General features: G+C 49.2%; 5 protein-coding genes across 5 annotated transcripts; 2 read left to right on the plus strand and 3 right to left on the minus strand.

The window, feature by feature from the left end:
* Nucleotides 1–2,220: 2,220 nt before the first annotated feature.
* Nucleotides 2,221–2,822, minus strand: MAA_10021 (uncharacterized protein; the record flags this gene model as incomplete). Its single annotated transcript, XM_007828019.1, has 3 exons — nucleotides 2,221–2,293; nucleotides 2,344–2,481; nucleotides 2,524–2,822. The coding sequence occupies 3 exons, from the start codon at nucleotides 2,820–2,822 to the stop codon at nucleotides 2,221–2,223; spliced, it is 510 nt and encodes a 169-aa protein (XP_007826210.1).
* A 738-nt stretch (nucleotides 2,823–3,560) lies between these two features.
* On the plus strand, nucleotides 3,561–4,802 carry MAA_10022 (putative domain, di-copper centre; the record flags this gene model as incomplete). Its single annotated transcript, XM_007828020.2, has 4 exons — nucleotides 3,561–3,712; nucleotides 3,764–3,917; nucleotides 3,966–4,626; nucleotides 4,681–4,802. 4 exons carry the CDS (start codon nucleotides 3,561–3,563, stop codon nucleotides 4,800–4,802), a joined length of 1,089 nt encoding a protein of 362 aa, XP_007826211.2.
* An 824-nt stretch (nucleotides 4,803–5,626) lies between these two features.
* MAA_10023 (beta-lactamase) lies at nucleotides 5,627–6,847 on the minus strand (the record flags this gene model as incomplete). Its single annotated transcript, XM_007828021.1, has 1 exon — nucleotides 5,627–6,847. The coding sequence occupies one exon, from the start codon at nucleotides 6,845–6,847 to the stop codon at nucleotides 5,627–5,629; it is 1,221 nt and encodes a 406-aa protein (XP_007826212.1).
* A 4,224-nt stretch (nucleotides 6,848–11,071) lies between these two features.
* On the minus strand, nucleotides 11,072–11,743 carry MAA_10025 (uncharacterized protein; the record flags this gene model as incomplete). The annotated part of the gene is made up of 1 exon (XM_007828023.1): nucleotides 11,072–11,743. One exon carries the CDS (start codon nucleotides 11,741–11,743, stop codon nucleotides 11,072–11,074), a length of 672 nt encoding a protein of 223 aa, XP_007826214.1.
* Nucleotides 11,744–12,171: 428 nt separating this feature from the next.
* MAA_10026 (uncharacterized protein) lies at nucleotides 12,172–12,897 on the plus strand (the record flags this gene model as incomplete). The annotated part of the gene is made up of 1 exon (XM_007828024.1): nucleotides 12,172–12,897. The coding sequence occupies one exon, from the start codon at nucleotides 12,172–12,174 to the stop codon at nucleotides 12,895–12,897; it is 726 nt and encodes a 241-aa protein (XP_007826215.1).
* Nucleotides 12,898–13,745: the final 848 nt, after the last annotated feature.

A 13,745-nucleotide genomic window follows, 5' to 3' on the forward strand; every position in this document is an offset into this window, starting at 1 on the left:
TTGAGTTGATCGCCACCCTGCCCAGTCATAATTGATTTTGACTCCTGCTCTCACCACGGGGAGAAGCTAGGCCCCAAGGCAGGTACATGGGGTTGGTTCATAGAGGGCATGGAATTTGCGAGGTACGAGAACGACTTCTTTGGGCTCTCAAAGCTCCGAGAATATATGCTCAAGTAGACCTTCAAATTATCTTGATGCGGCGAGGTGAACTTCTTTTCACATAGGGGTGGAGGTGCTAGGTAGCGCTTAGGCTACAATCACATTAATATCAATATATAACTAATCTCCCGGACAAAACGTATTAGAAGCCTCACATTCAAAGTGGTCAATATGGCATGACAATGTAGGGGCTCCAGATGTATTCATTTATTTATTAGCTGTGTTGAACAGCTGCTATTTACTGCTGCAATATGTTCCATGTGGTGCGTACACCTCATTCCATTTGGTTGCGCAAGAACCAGCCACGTCCCTTGGTTATACCTCAGACCGCAAAGGGCCAACGCGATACTTTGACTGAACACACAATTAGAAATGGCGACTCGACAATAATACAAAAATGCAGTCATACTTTATTGAGGATGAACGTAGCTGTCGGAATACTTGCAATCCGACCGACCGCAGTCAGACGCCCTGTACGTGTAGGTCGACCCATCAGGTCGACGAGCGGTGACGAACTTGCACATATCAACCAGACCTTCAATTTCGCCCAAAGACATTCTCACGGACTCGAATTCTGGGCGGCTAAATCAAGATTTGTAGTGGTATAGAGCGTCAAAGTGGAATCAGCGGGCATAAGAACTGATGGTGTATACAATTCCAGAAAGGAGCGGCGGACTGTATCTATTTAACTCTGAGCGTACTGCTTCATACATGAGTAGTGAGTCATGACTAAGCCTGGGAGTATTGACATTATACTCCAATTACAATTGTAATTGAGGTATGAAGTACAACTGCACCCTCGACCAACATGTAAAGTGTTCTTACACCCCCAGCCGACATGTGCTGTGCGATTGCACCCTCAGCCAACTCCTGCAGTGCAATGACACTTTCAGTTGCGTATGCGGTGCAATTGCACACGGTTAACCATAAAACGAGTAGGCAAATAGTACTATCAGAGTGGAATGGTTGGGAACTCTGGCAGCTACGCTCACCACACTGTACCAAGATATATCCTGAGACTTGTACATAAGACGCCTGCAACTTCATATTCGAAGCAGAAAAGTACGATTTGTTTTATAGGTGTGCGGCACATCTGGCAATGCCTTGCAGCGTCGTGCATGCCGTCAGTGACTCATTTCCTAGGTGTGATGCGAGCCAATGGTCATGATAAAGGAGGCTAGTTGGTCTCAAGAGATAATCCGACCTGTTGCCTGTACCAACTACTCCGCCATGCCCGGCGATTTACGAATTTGGCGATATGAATTGTACAACCACATTGTTCCCTGTACCAGCCGCTTGACCATGACCGGATTATGTCGTCGGCGATATCCAAATTTGGTTGTACAATTGGTGTGAGCCAACTGCGCATCTAGATTGCTTCTTGTACGTTTGGCTCCGCAATTCGTGCAGGATATCACGATGAATGTTCGATGAGGATTTGGTATCTCCGCCGGGAAAGAATACATACGTAGGGTTGGGCGACAAGAAAAGGGCCAATCTTCCGTAATCGCGCATGGAGGAGACGGCAGCGGCACAAAACTGGACTTGATGGCCAAGAGACAAGACGGTTGAGTCCGGCTCTGCATCCATATACGTCCTGAATTAGGCAATGTTGTGTTCTACAAGTCGAGCTTTTTTCAGTTGACCACAATGGCACATTGTTGAATTCTGCCAGGCACTTCACCAGAGTATGGGGTTCTTCCAGGCCTAGATTGCCAAAGAAGTAGCCAGATGAGCCTATCCCACCGAGATCGTCATATGGTACATAAATGCTGTTATTTCTGTCTCGTTGCCCTTCAGGGTGCGCTTGCACGTTTTATGGTGCATTCGCACCACCAGAGTGTGCCTGCTTTTAAGCATATCGCCCCAGCTCGTCATTCTAGTGGTCTGTGTATCTGGGGTAGGAGCGTGAATGAGTCTGTGGCACGTTCGGGAAAAGGTATAAGGAGCCATTTCTCGATTAAATACAAGCCACTTGTTCATATTCATGCTACTCTTTATGGCGCTCCCTCCTTAGCTTCAAGGCATTCCAACTTTCTTGCATCTCTCATAGCCACACCATCATTCACTCTTAAACGATCTGTTGTGCCCTTCCTCTTTGAACAGCACCTTGGCACTGCCAATACCATCCGGCCTGTGTATTCAGACGGGTCGACTTTAAAGGGTAAGTAAGTGTTTGCATACAATCCCTCGTCGTAATCCATCTCGAAGATGTTGATTTGCAACACCTCTGGATCGGGATCATCAGCAGGAACAAGGTGGTCGAACGTAACGCCGTAGTAATCAATAACCCTGAAATATTGGGAAACGTCAATCCAGTTCCTATACGTACCATTTGCATTCAGAGGCGGACTACCATCTTACCTGCGAGGTCTCTCTTCTCGCACCCAACCCAAGTACTCATCTCGCACAATGAGGTCGTTAGTAACGTCTGCCCGATCCTGTCGCCCATAAATGACTTGGTACGCCAGCCTCGCCAACATTGGACCAGCAGGTTGAGGGAAGTCTGGATCTTCTAGGTTCCAGGGAACCTCCGGAAACAGTTTTTGAATAGACGTCAATGGGCCCTCAATCTGGATCCTTAGTGGGCTGGCGAATTGAGGCGGATGGCGAGGATGAGTGGGAGTGCGAATACAAGGTGGAATATGTAATTCGAGTCCCATACTTGACGTTTGTAGGACAGTTGCTTTCGTTGTATGTATAGTTGCAGCGAATTACATTGAAAGATGAGGAACGAATTGTTTTGGTATAGTGCTACAGAGAACAGGTGAAGGAAAGGATGAAAAATGGAAAGTACGTCTGGTTTGGAGTCCTTATTAGTCAGCTTCTAGTCAGTTGGTTTCCAGTCATCTAGGCCACCAGACGGCTTCTTCTGTCTCGTAGCGCTTTGACACGACTCTTCCAAAACAAGTAACGTAACTACACTTTGCCTGGTGCATTTGCACTCTGCATGGTGCGTTTGCACTGCATGATGCGTTTGCATTATAGTGCGTGTGTGATTGGCTTGTGACCATTGATTCATACAGCCCGAAATAGGAAATTTAGAACAGGTAACAGGTTGCCCAATCATTCTTCATCTTCATCTCCACTTCTCCACCCGTCCGTGGCCTGCACGACCACATCTGTATGAAGTTGTCACGGCACTGTTCCGTATCGCCAAATCTTTACATTCCTGAATACGGTACGTAGCTCTACGGTAAGTACATATGTAGCTCCACGGTAGAAACTGTGTCCTCTTTAGAGCCCTTGTCACACCTACCGTGTATAAATATCCCGCATATTAGCACAAGCCTAGACATTAAATCGTCCGCGAATTCCTCAAAAGTTGGTCTTTTCTCGTTCCTCATGATAGAATGTCTCCATTTGCCATTTGGATTCTGCTGGTGGCCAGCGTCTTGGCAATGACGCTTCCAGATAAGAAGCTACAAGTGAAAAAATCCGACGCCCGTCACGCGAGACTAATGAGCGAGCTTGGCCGTCGATATAAGCGCACCATGCTCGCTTCTCTCACGGGCACATGCAGCGACAAGAATGTCGTCCTGCGCAAGGAGTGGTTCGTTCGACGGGCCTTATTCCACCTACACGACGACTGATGCTGCAGAAGGCATGCACTATCCGCAGGCCAGCGACGGGAGTACATCAAGGCTGTCCGATGCCTGCAATCAAAACCAGCCACCCCTCCTGCTGGGCCTGCTCGAACTCGATTTGAACAATTCGTCCTATCCCACGCCGACCAGAGCCTGCTGATTCACTTCTCCGTGAGTTCCAACACACCCCGACTATGAATCGTGCTGTTGACTGCGCAGGGCTTGTTGCTGCCCTGGCATCGATATTTCCTCTCTCTATACGAGAAGGCCTTGCGCGACGAGTGCGGCTACCAAGGCCATCAGCCGTACTGGGACTGGTGCAGGTCAGCGGCCGATCCATTGAATGCCTCCATCTTCGACGGAACAGACACCTCCCTAGGCAGCAATGGCAAAGCAATACCTCACGCCGGCATCAACCTAACGAACCCAGTCGGCCCGCCCCCCGTATCCTTTTTCCTACGGCCCGCGGGTTCGGGTGGCGGTTGTGTGTCGGGGCCGTTTGAAATCCTGACTCTGCATCTTGACGGCAGCAACGCCGGCGCCAGCACGCCGTTGAAGCTGCGTGACCGTCCCCGGTGCCTCACACGCGACTTCTCCTGGCCCATACTCGATGAAAGCAACTCGTACCGAAGAGTCCTAGACTTGATTATCAACAGCAGCGATATTCACAGCTTCCTGTCGGCCGTGGAAGCGCCAGACGGCGTACACCCCGGCGGGCACTTGTTTATCGGGGGCGACAGCCTGAATCTATTCACATCCCCGAATGAGCCCCTCTTCTACCTGCATCATGCTATGCTAGACCGGGTTTGGGCCATTTGGCAGAGTAGAGATTGGTCGGCGAGGCAGAACGCTCTTGATGGGACGCTTACCGCAAAGAATTGTGAGTATATACAGGATGCACAGGGTCAGGTCAGGGGCTAACTAATGATTCCAGACCCCCCGAGCGCCAATGCTACTGTTGATGACGACATGATGGTGGGCAATTTGGGTGCATCTCGGCGCATAGGCGAGGTCATGTCGACGGTGGGTGGTTATTTGTGCTATGTCTATGATTGAGACGGGCCGGACTGCCGGCTTGGAAAATAGGAAAACGGCAAACGAGGTTACGGAAATGCAACATGATTCGTTGGGACTACAGGCGGGTGTTGTATCATGACAAGATTGAAGTTTATTGTCTACCCGGTTCCGTACGGTACTATGGCCTTGGTACGGCCAAAACACGGCTTAACCTGAGTATCGTTCAATCTCATGACGGAGTGCTTGCCTGGTCATGGGGATTATTCTTCTTTTGGAAAAGAATTAGTGCAGCCTGGCATGTGCTATTCGTAGGGCAGCAACACACTTGCCGTCTTGGACTACAGAACGATACAACATGCGGCAAGCGATTCGTTATGCCCCAGGCCTAATTCGCAAGCAGGAAGACGCAAATGGGATAAGACGCTGGACATTACTACGTAAGCTGGCAAACATCTTGTTGGGAATTCAAGCCAGTCGGTGGTGCAATTGTGTTGGATCTCAACACCACAAAACCTAAGTGGAAGTGTACCAAGCAAGGAGCGCCTGAATGACGATGACGATGCGGTACAGACAGCATTCTAGCTACCCCAGCTCTCAGATCTGGATATAGTTGGCCGAATCGTGAGTATGGGAAAAACTCGAAAGACAAGTAGATGTACCTAGTAGGACTCTAATGGATCGGTCGTAAAGGATGTACGACGTCGCAACGTCCCCAAAGACAAATATCGATTTAAAAAGTAGTCATCTTCATCAGAGCTACAGGCAAGCTTTATGAAACCTCTCAGGCTAATCATTATTCATAAAAAGCACTTTCTATTCCCCTTCCCAGCCCCGTCCCCGGCCACCAGGCGTCACCCTGGCCCCTATGCCTTTGGAAACTCCTTCCAGGCCGCATATTTGCGATAGATGTCCTTTCGGAATACCTGCTTCAGCTCGGAGACGGCAGGCACATCCAGGGGCAATTTAGCTTGCACGGCGCCGATTCCACAGAGATCATTCTTCCGATCAATGAACCAGGTCAGAGTCATGCCACCGCCCCAAGTAAGCGTATTCGAACCGTACCAGCCGTGGACGTCTTGCAGAGTCAGCAGGCCGCCGAGCCCGTAGCCCATCTTGGTGTCCGAATCGACACCAACTCGGAAAAAGACACCCCCCGGACCAGCCAACGCTGCCTGATGACCGGCCGCCGACTCTGGTGTAAGATGGTCCTTGAACATGCTCTCGACAGTCTCTCGCTTGAGCAACTTGCCATCATTAGCAAGCAGCGACTGCAAAATCTTGACATAGTCGACGGCGGGCATAAACAGGCCGTGGCCGCCAAAGTCTCCTTTACAACGTGTATTCACGTCGCTCTCGCCGCCAATGACAGCACGTCCCTGGCCATTAGGATCGTCGGGATTCAAATCGACCATCCGGGCGCGCAAGTCCTCCCGCGTAACAGGATAAAACTGGGCATCCCGGCAGCCGAGAGGAGCCAAGACGCGCTCCAACACATGGTCACCCAGCGTGCGCCCCGTGACGCGCTCGACAATGCGCCCGGCCCAGTCGACCCCAGAGCCGTACATCCACCCGGCGCCGGGCTGGTGAGCAAGCGGGTAGGCGAACAATTCCTCCACCGTCTTGAGCTGCCCCTGCGTCGGGGGGGAGAATATCTCGCGCCATTTGCCCACGAGCGGGGCGAGGAAGTCGTACGCCGTGCCGGCGCTGTGCGTGAGCAGCATCTCGAGCGTGATGGGACGCGCTGCCGGCTCGAGAATCGGCGTCTTGCCGTCGTCGCCGAAGCCCTGGAGTACTTGCTTGGCGGTGAGCTCGGGCGCGACCGGCGAGAGGTCGCCGTCGAGCGTGAGGAGGCCGTCCTCGACGCACTGCAGGGCGGCGATGGAGGCAACCAGCTTGGTGGCCGAGGCTAGGAATAAGACATCGTCCAGTTGCTGCGGGCGTTTTTCTCCAGATAAGAGAGTGCGTTCTCCAATGGCCTTGTTGTACGTGAAGTCGCCTTTGGAATCCGTGGCGCAGATGACGGCGCCGTTGATGGTGCCGGATGCAATGGCGGCTTGGAAGCTGGTCTCGATGGTGCCGGCCATGACGGGTGCGGTTGGGGTACTTGGCGGGCGTGGGATTGTAGAATTATTCTGAGGGTGTTTGTTCATGGGGAGAGTTGCGTGTTGAGCGCGATTTACTTTGCATGTCGCCGCGTCATGCAAAGAATCTGACATAAGCCCAACGACCATGTTGCATTCCCTTGCGGCCACGAAACACGCCTCGGTCGCTATTCACCGTCTGGTTGTATAGTACGTGGCTGCAGATGACGTACCTTTATTGTCATGTCACGGATGCATTTGGACTGGATTATTTACCCCTTCATAACGTGGGATACCAGTAGATTTGGTGTAGCCTGCCCAGCGCCGAGTTCCCACGTCAGATTCGGCCGGTTCTGGCTGGCATTCAAATGTCGTTGTAGCGTCTGGTGTGGATCGCGACAAGACTTGCGGCTAGAAAATAAATCTGATTAAACTGGTGTGACAACATATTGGCTACAAAGCGCTTGTGAATCATAGCCTCAGTCTGTGGCACATCCCTCCCTTCTCCCCTGGCTGCACCGCCCACATACCACTAACCCACTCACGACGGATGACCTACTTTTGGTGACCGTTGGTGAGTAAAATTGTATATACAGAGCGAGAAAGTTGCGAATGGGTTTGGCGAATGCCCTACCCTGTGGAATAACCACCCTCTGTAAGGCTACATGTAGCCTTAGCACGCCGCTTGCCCTCCTATAAGGATCTGTGTGGCTCTATGTCTCGGTGCTTAAGAAATAAATCCAATCAAACAGTATGAATTTGCGCCGCTGTTGTCGCATATTCTCGCCAATCTAACACGTATACAGCTCCAAGGGATATACTCGTTGCATCCGGCCTTGGCGGAAATTAGACGAGAACCCATCTGCCTGCCTAGGTTTGAATTGATTCATGATTACCAAAACCTACGACTTTCGTCCCATTTACGATCCTATACCAGCCGTCCCGCTCCAAATTCTGCGTCCCCCACGGGCACTTCACATACTTGGAGAAAATCGAGGTTGTCAACTCGCCCCAAGAGCTGTCAGGGTGGACCAAGACACTCTCACAATGATCAGTGTGCGCGAGACTGCCGATATAGCCGTCAAGTGGTTGCCCATGCTGCACCGCCCGATGCATTTTGCGCCACATGTAAGTGCAGTGGTACATGTGGTACTCCTGCGTTACATAAAGGTGTTCGTAAGTCCCCTTGGCGACGGTGGCCTGGTCGATGGGATGACGACCATCGGCGTCTGTAAACCACTGCCACCGACGCAGATGGAGGAAGTCTAGCATGAGCTCTTGATCGAAACACCGAGAAGGGAGCCAAGCGAAGGACATGACGTCAAAGCTGCAGCCGAGAGATGTGGCTTCTTCTGGAGAGCCACCGCAGCTTTCGACTAGAGCGGTGTTGACGTGCTGGGAATCATAGGCAAATGATGCCAACGCTATCACCAAAGTCGCCAATGCGAGCAACGACAATAATACAATACGTCGCCGAACATTGGGTTCTGGGTCAGGGCCTTTGCATTTCCTCTGCTCTCGTTCGCTTGGGATGTCTCCTTCAGCCGTGGGTAAGATTGAATAGTTCATTTTCTCGGGAAAAAAAAAAAAAAAAAAAGAAAAGGGATGATAGTCCGTTTTACGGTGTGGCTGGGAAGTAAGAGAAGTCGGAACGTGGTTTAAGAGCTTGTTTGGCAAATAGTTTTTGGAATTAGTAACGAATTTTGGCTTACGTTTTGTGTAATACATGAGCTAATCGCCATACCAAATGTGGTGTTCACACTTCAATGAGCCTGTCTTAACCAAGGCCACGAGAATTAAACGCAAAAGACTTTGGCGGCCATTGGAATGCACTCTACATGAGGGGCACAGTGATGTTGTTATTTTCACACAACTGAATCGATTTTGTTGTTTTCTACCAGCAACGCAAAAATGCATATCCAGGGAGAGGAGTTGCTCAAGAATTCCATGCATAGCACTATCCACATACGACCTTTGTTGTAAGAACAAAAAGCAAAAAACATAAAAAACGAAATCAGTGGTCATCAACCTTCAATGCTAATTCCTGATCTATTTCTCTTCGCTGCAAAATTCCAAATTCTGTCAAAATTTCTGCAAGTGTGCTTGATGCGAAAATTCGGATCCACAAATTCACTCTTGTGATTATACGTGAGAGTAATTGGCGTCAAGTCCCCATGACACATGAGTACTTGCCGTAGATAGTCCACACAATGAGCTGTTTGAAGGTATCAGCAAGTCATTTCCCCCCTGCTGCGAAGCGGCAATAAGAAGTGACGGCTTACTTAGATGCGCAGCCTTCCCATGGGCTGTAGGCTCGTATGGCACAATGCCATACGCCCGTTTCCGGAGGTAATTCTGTATGATATTTTGTTAATATCTCACTGCTCAGCGCCATGAGGGAGGGGCAGGGGACGGCTTATAGCAGTACCAAACAATGCAGTTGATGAAAAACCTCGAGAGTTATTATGTATTCATCCTCCTGACCCGGAACAACACTTGTCTCAAGGTCCAACTGGTCATATTCTTCCTTGGTGAGCGAATACATGCCAACTTTACCAAGAAGTCAATAATACGGCTCATTAAATATTTGGGATCGCTTATTTTCTTGCCTCGTACAAGGTGATTCCATTTAATGTCAATCTCTGGGGTTGGTCCACCTTCGTATGGCGTCCCTAGAGAGTCGTCTCCCCAGAAACCACTAGGATCGAACGTGACCTCCTCATATCGAATCGCCTCTTTAGCGAAAGCTGCAAGAAGTCAGTTGTTCTTGCTCGCCCCAGAGGCTCTTGATCTTACGTAGTTCGGAAGGTAATAAGTGTAGCTTCAAGTTCTGCCGTTCCCGGTGGTTATGCTGCAACAGGAGAGCCAGTGATAGGATAACCAGATGAACGAAAACAAGATAAAGTCGACGTGAGACTACCCAAAAGTGAGAGCTTTGTTGACCCGTCTGCTCGCCAGCATTGTACTCTATCTTGGAATACATCTTCCCTTGGGTAAGGAGCGTCCAAGACACACGTTTCAGAGAGGGGTAAATTAATAGATGCCTTCTGCGTGGTTGTTTAAAATTGAAAAAAAAAAAAAAAAAAAAAAACACACACACAATTATGGTAATCTCCTGGTCCGGATGTCCCTTTCACGTCAGCCAACCCTTCTGACATAATGGTGTGATATTGTCCGTGGGTACCTTCGATTGAGCCCGGTTAAACCCGAATTGCGGGGATGCAAAAGGTACCTTGGGCGATGAAGGCAACTTGGGCTTCTGTACCAATGTCAGGGCATGAATTCATCCCCCATGCTTTCGTGTTTTCTAGGGTGAGATTCCTCATGGTTCAAAGGCTATGAGCAGTTTTATGGAGACAGACTGCCAGAATCTAAGTGATGAACCAATTATATAAGGACGGCTTAGTTACCAAGTCCCATCATGAACTACAAAGTGACAAAGCCATCAGGTCTGGTATCTTGTCACACATGACAGTGTGGACATCAGCCCCGCACCTGCTCCAGCAATGGCGACAGATTGGGTTGAAGTTGCTTCACGCAAGACTTACGTGATGAGCATGCAGCTCACATTCATAGTGCTGTAGCTCGTAATTTATTGACAATGGACTGACATTGACGGCCATCTCTCCTTGACAGACTCCTGTGAGTGTTCATCATACCCCCGTCCCTTGAATATCGAATAGCCGCATAGGTCAGGATTATCTGCTCCCAAGTAGAGCAAGGCGCCTAGATAATGTCGCATCCCAAACCACCAGTATTTCAGAATCTCCGTAATGACATTATGTTTAATGATGCAAAGCTAGAGCCGCAATAGCTTGCAGGATTGCCATCCCTTTGGTCGGAACAGCAGCCAACGCCGTCACTCGCGTATAAAACTTCCCGTAGACCACTATACAATGCCCTTGATTCGATGCTATGTGACATGTCAACGGACATCAAATAATTGTATTATCAGTCATTTCAGAAGAAATACAACACGGAATCTTCGGATGAATATGAAACTAAATAACAGGATTCATAACACAAAAACTTCAATATATTAGGTACAAAAGCAATTATATTGAGGGACTATCGCATGTAACCAGGAGGAATGTCGGCAGTCACTTTTCACTGAATTAAATAACTACTATCAAGAGGCACTTAGATTCCATCAAATTATATAAAAAACAAGGACCAAAAAACTCACTATCCAAAGACATGTAACTAGCTTGTAATTTATTATGAGAACTAACAAGTCTGATCGTGGTGAACAGGAGGCGTGAAGGAGTCCTTGTGGTGCCAATCGTCGCTCCTCCGGAGTATATCCAACAGGTAATTGACGCAGTGCTCCATGTGGAAATATTCGACGAGGATGGGCACATGTCTTGTTTTATATTTGAGGACCTGTGCCTGGGCAAGCAAAAGGTACAGACAATGTGTGGCATGCTCTCGCTTCTCAACCCACACACCACCTTGTTTATCGATGAACTTGAAGAGGTCTTCGTCTCTGGCGGGGTCACTGATCGGTTGGATGCTTTCCAGCGTTTCGTAGTATTTGTAGGGCTCGGCCAGGCGAAAGAGGTCCTCGGTGTAATGCGGACAATGCGCAGGATACCAGGACCACGTTAAACGATCGAAGGAGCAACCGAGAGCGAGGGCTTCAGCTGTCGAGTTTCCGCAAGGGTTGGTGTGAGCCGTTTTTGAAGATGCAACGCTCATAGTTTTCGTTGCAAAGACACCAATTCCAATCATCGCTACCACCACGACACCAACAAGCACAGCCTTCCAGGCGGGAGGAATCAGATCGAGATATCGTGGGAACGGGCTCTCTCTCGGCTTCTCATCATCTGTATCTCCCAACCTTTGACTCGGGGCGGAAAAGTAATCCCTGATCGGGAAATACTGTCTCGTTGAAGACATGGTCTGCCAGGCTTCAGAAATTAATGTGAATGAGAGCCCGCCAGAATTTGCGGTGGACGCTGTAAGGGTTGAATACAAGTAATGAGTGGTACAAGCTACCGGTATTCATTCTCGGATATGCTTCATGTAGTGGAGCTTGTGTCCTTTGACAGGGAAGTTAGAGGAGCCAACAACTCTCTTCGCAGGCTTCCTCGGGTGGTGCATATACTCGGCCCTACCGACATCATTCTCACGTAAATTACAAGCACAATCTATTGATCCGCCTTTAATCTTATGTGACTCTGACACGGAAACATCCCGCTTACCTAATATTGTTGCTAAAGCCGGTAGCTGTCTAAAATTTAAAGACACGCTTGCCAAATAATGGTTGCTCCGGATTCTTCGCGACCCCCTTTCCATTGCTTCCTTGATGTGCCATTTGATGAGACATGCTATCCGATCAAGAAAACGATCCTTTCCTAAAGGCTGAGGCCGATACTGTGGCGTCAAAAGAAGACTTTCAGAGTCTACATGACGCATCCATCCATAATTGGCACACCTGTCGATCTTATGCCACATCGCTGAAAACATATTGGCTGCCCATCTTCGTTTTCTCCACGACATCTCTCGTCTGGGGCTTCATCCTTCTGTATTTCTTACGACAAGCGCCTCACTTCACTCACATAACAAGCCATTTCGCCGAGGACAATCAGATCTACGGCATGCCCATATCCGGGTACAATTTCCTGAGATGTGGAACATCCGTCGCCGACGCAAAAGCTTTCGGCTGCGAGTACGACATACTTGCCAACCACTGGGTGCCTAAGCTTTGCATTGACCAGAAGGCGGTGGAGGATTATCAAAGCGACGGAACTTGGCATGGATTTGCCGATGAAAATAGGACAGAGCCAATCAGCTTGGAAGCCATGGGAGAGCTTGAGTACTACTATACGTCAGAGAGAGATCATATTGTACATTGCGCAATGCTATGGAGGAAGCAGTATAATGCATTCGCCCAGGGACGCAAGTATCTTGACTCCATTACTGCAGATCCGGAACATACAAACCATTGCATACATTATTTGATGGATATGACAGATCTTGGCCAGGACTTCAGAACGGTATCGCTCCAAGTCAACGTCGGTTTTGCCGGTTGCTACGTAGGAGAGGATTAGCTTGGCGCATTATTGCGAATTTTGAACTCATATCTGATGCTACCTTAGACTTCCCATTCATAAAGACCTCGTAGCCAGTGTTGAAATCTCGAGATATATGGATTAGCGAGGGTTTGAAGGCGCTCTATCAAGCCTAGGAATGGCATATTGAGACAGCTGGCTGTCGTGTTGATCAAGGTGTTGAAAGACGCATTCAGCGTCCAGAGCCTTGACCTGCGCGGCGACACACCAGTTATGTCAGTACCGATGGAGTCTGCTGCAGTTCCAGTCACGAGGTTCCAGAAGTGGCAGCTTCTGAAAATCACGAGCTGAACGGACCTCAGAGATGCTGGAGAAAACTTGGCTGGGGACGTATTCGTGGACCCAAGCGGCCTCAAGAACCTCGAAGTCTTGTGCACCTTTAAAGCTGCGCGTGATGCGGAGGCAGTTTAGTTTCTGGCTCACGTTGCCATAGCCGCTGATGACGCGATGATGACCCTCGCTGGATCCGACGCTTGTGTTGGGAGGCTGACATTGTACGTGATACTTGTCTCCGACTTGTAGCGTCATCTCACACGTACTGCAGCTGCCCGGGACAAAGGCTTTGACCTGAAACTAAACGGTTAAACGTAAAATATATCGAAAGAGAAAATATCAGAAGATATGGGGTCTTATCCCATTCGCGATTTAAGTTGATATTCCTTGTTGATACTAGTAGAATTGGCGCAGGTCACTTTCAAACTCAACAGAAGCAGTTATTCAAATTTTCTGGGAATAATTGAAGCTAGGAACCAATGCAGCGTATTGCTGTCCCATAGCTACTACAATGTAGCCAGAAGTCTATCCGCGTTCTCGCGCCATGGCGCCGC

This window comes from Metarhizium robertsii, assembly GCF_000187425.2.
Source record: "Metarhizium robertsii ARSEF 23 chromosome Unknown MAA_Scf_4, whole genome shotgun sequence".
Lineage (NCBI taxonomy): Eukaryota > Fungi > Ascomycota > Sordariomycetes > Hypocreales > Clavicipitaceae > Metarhizium > Metarhizium robertsii.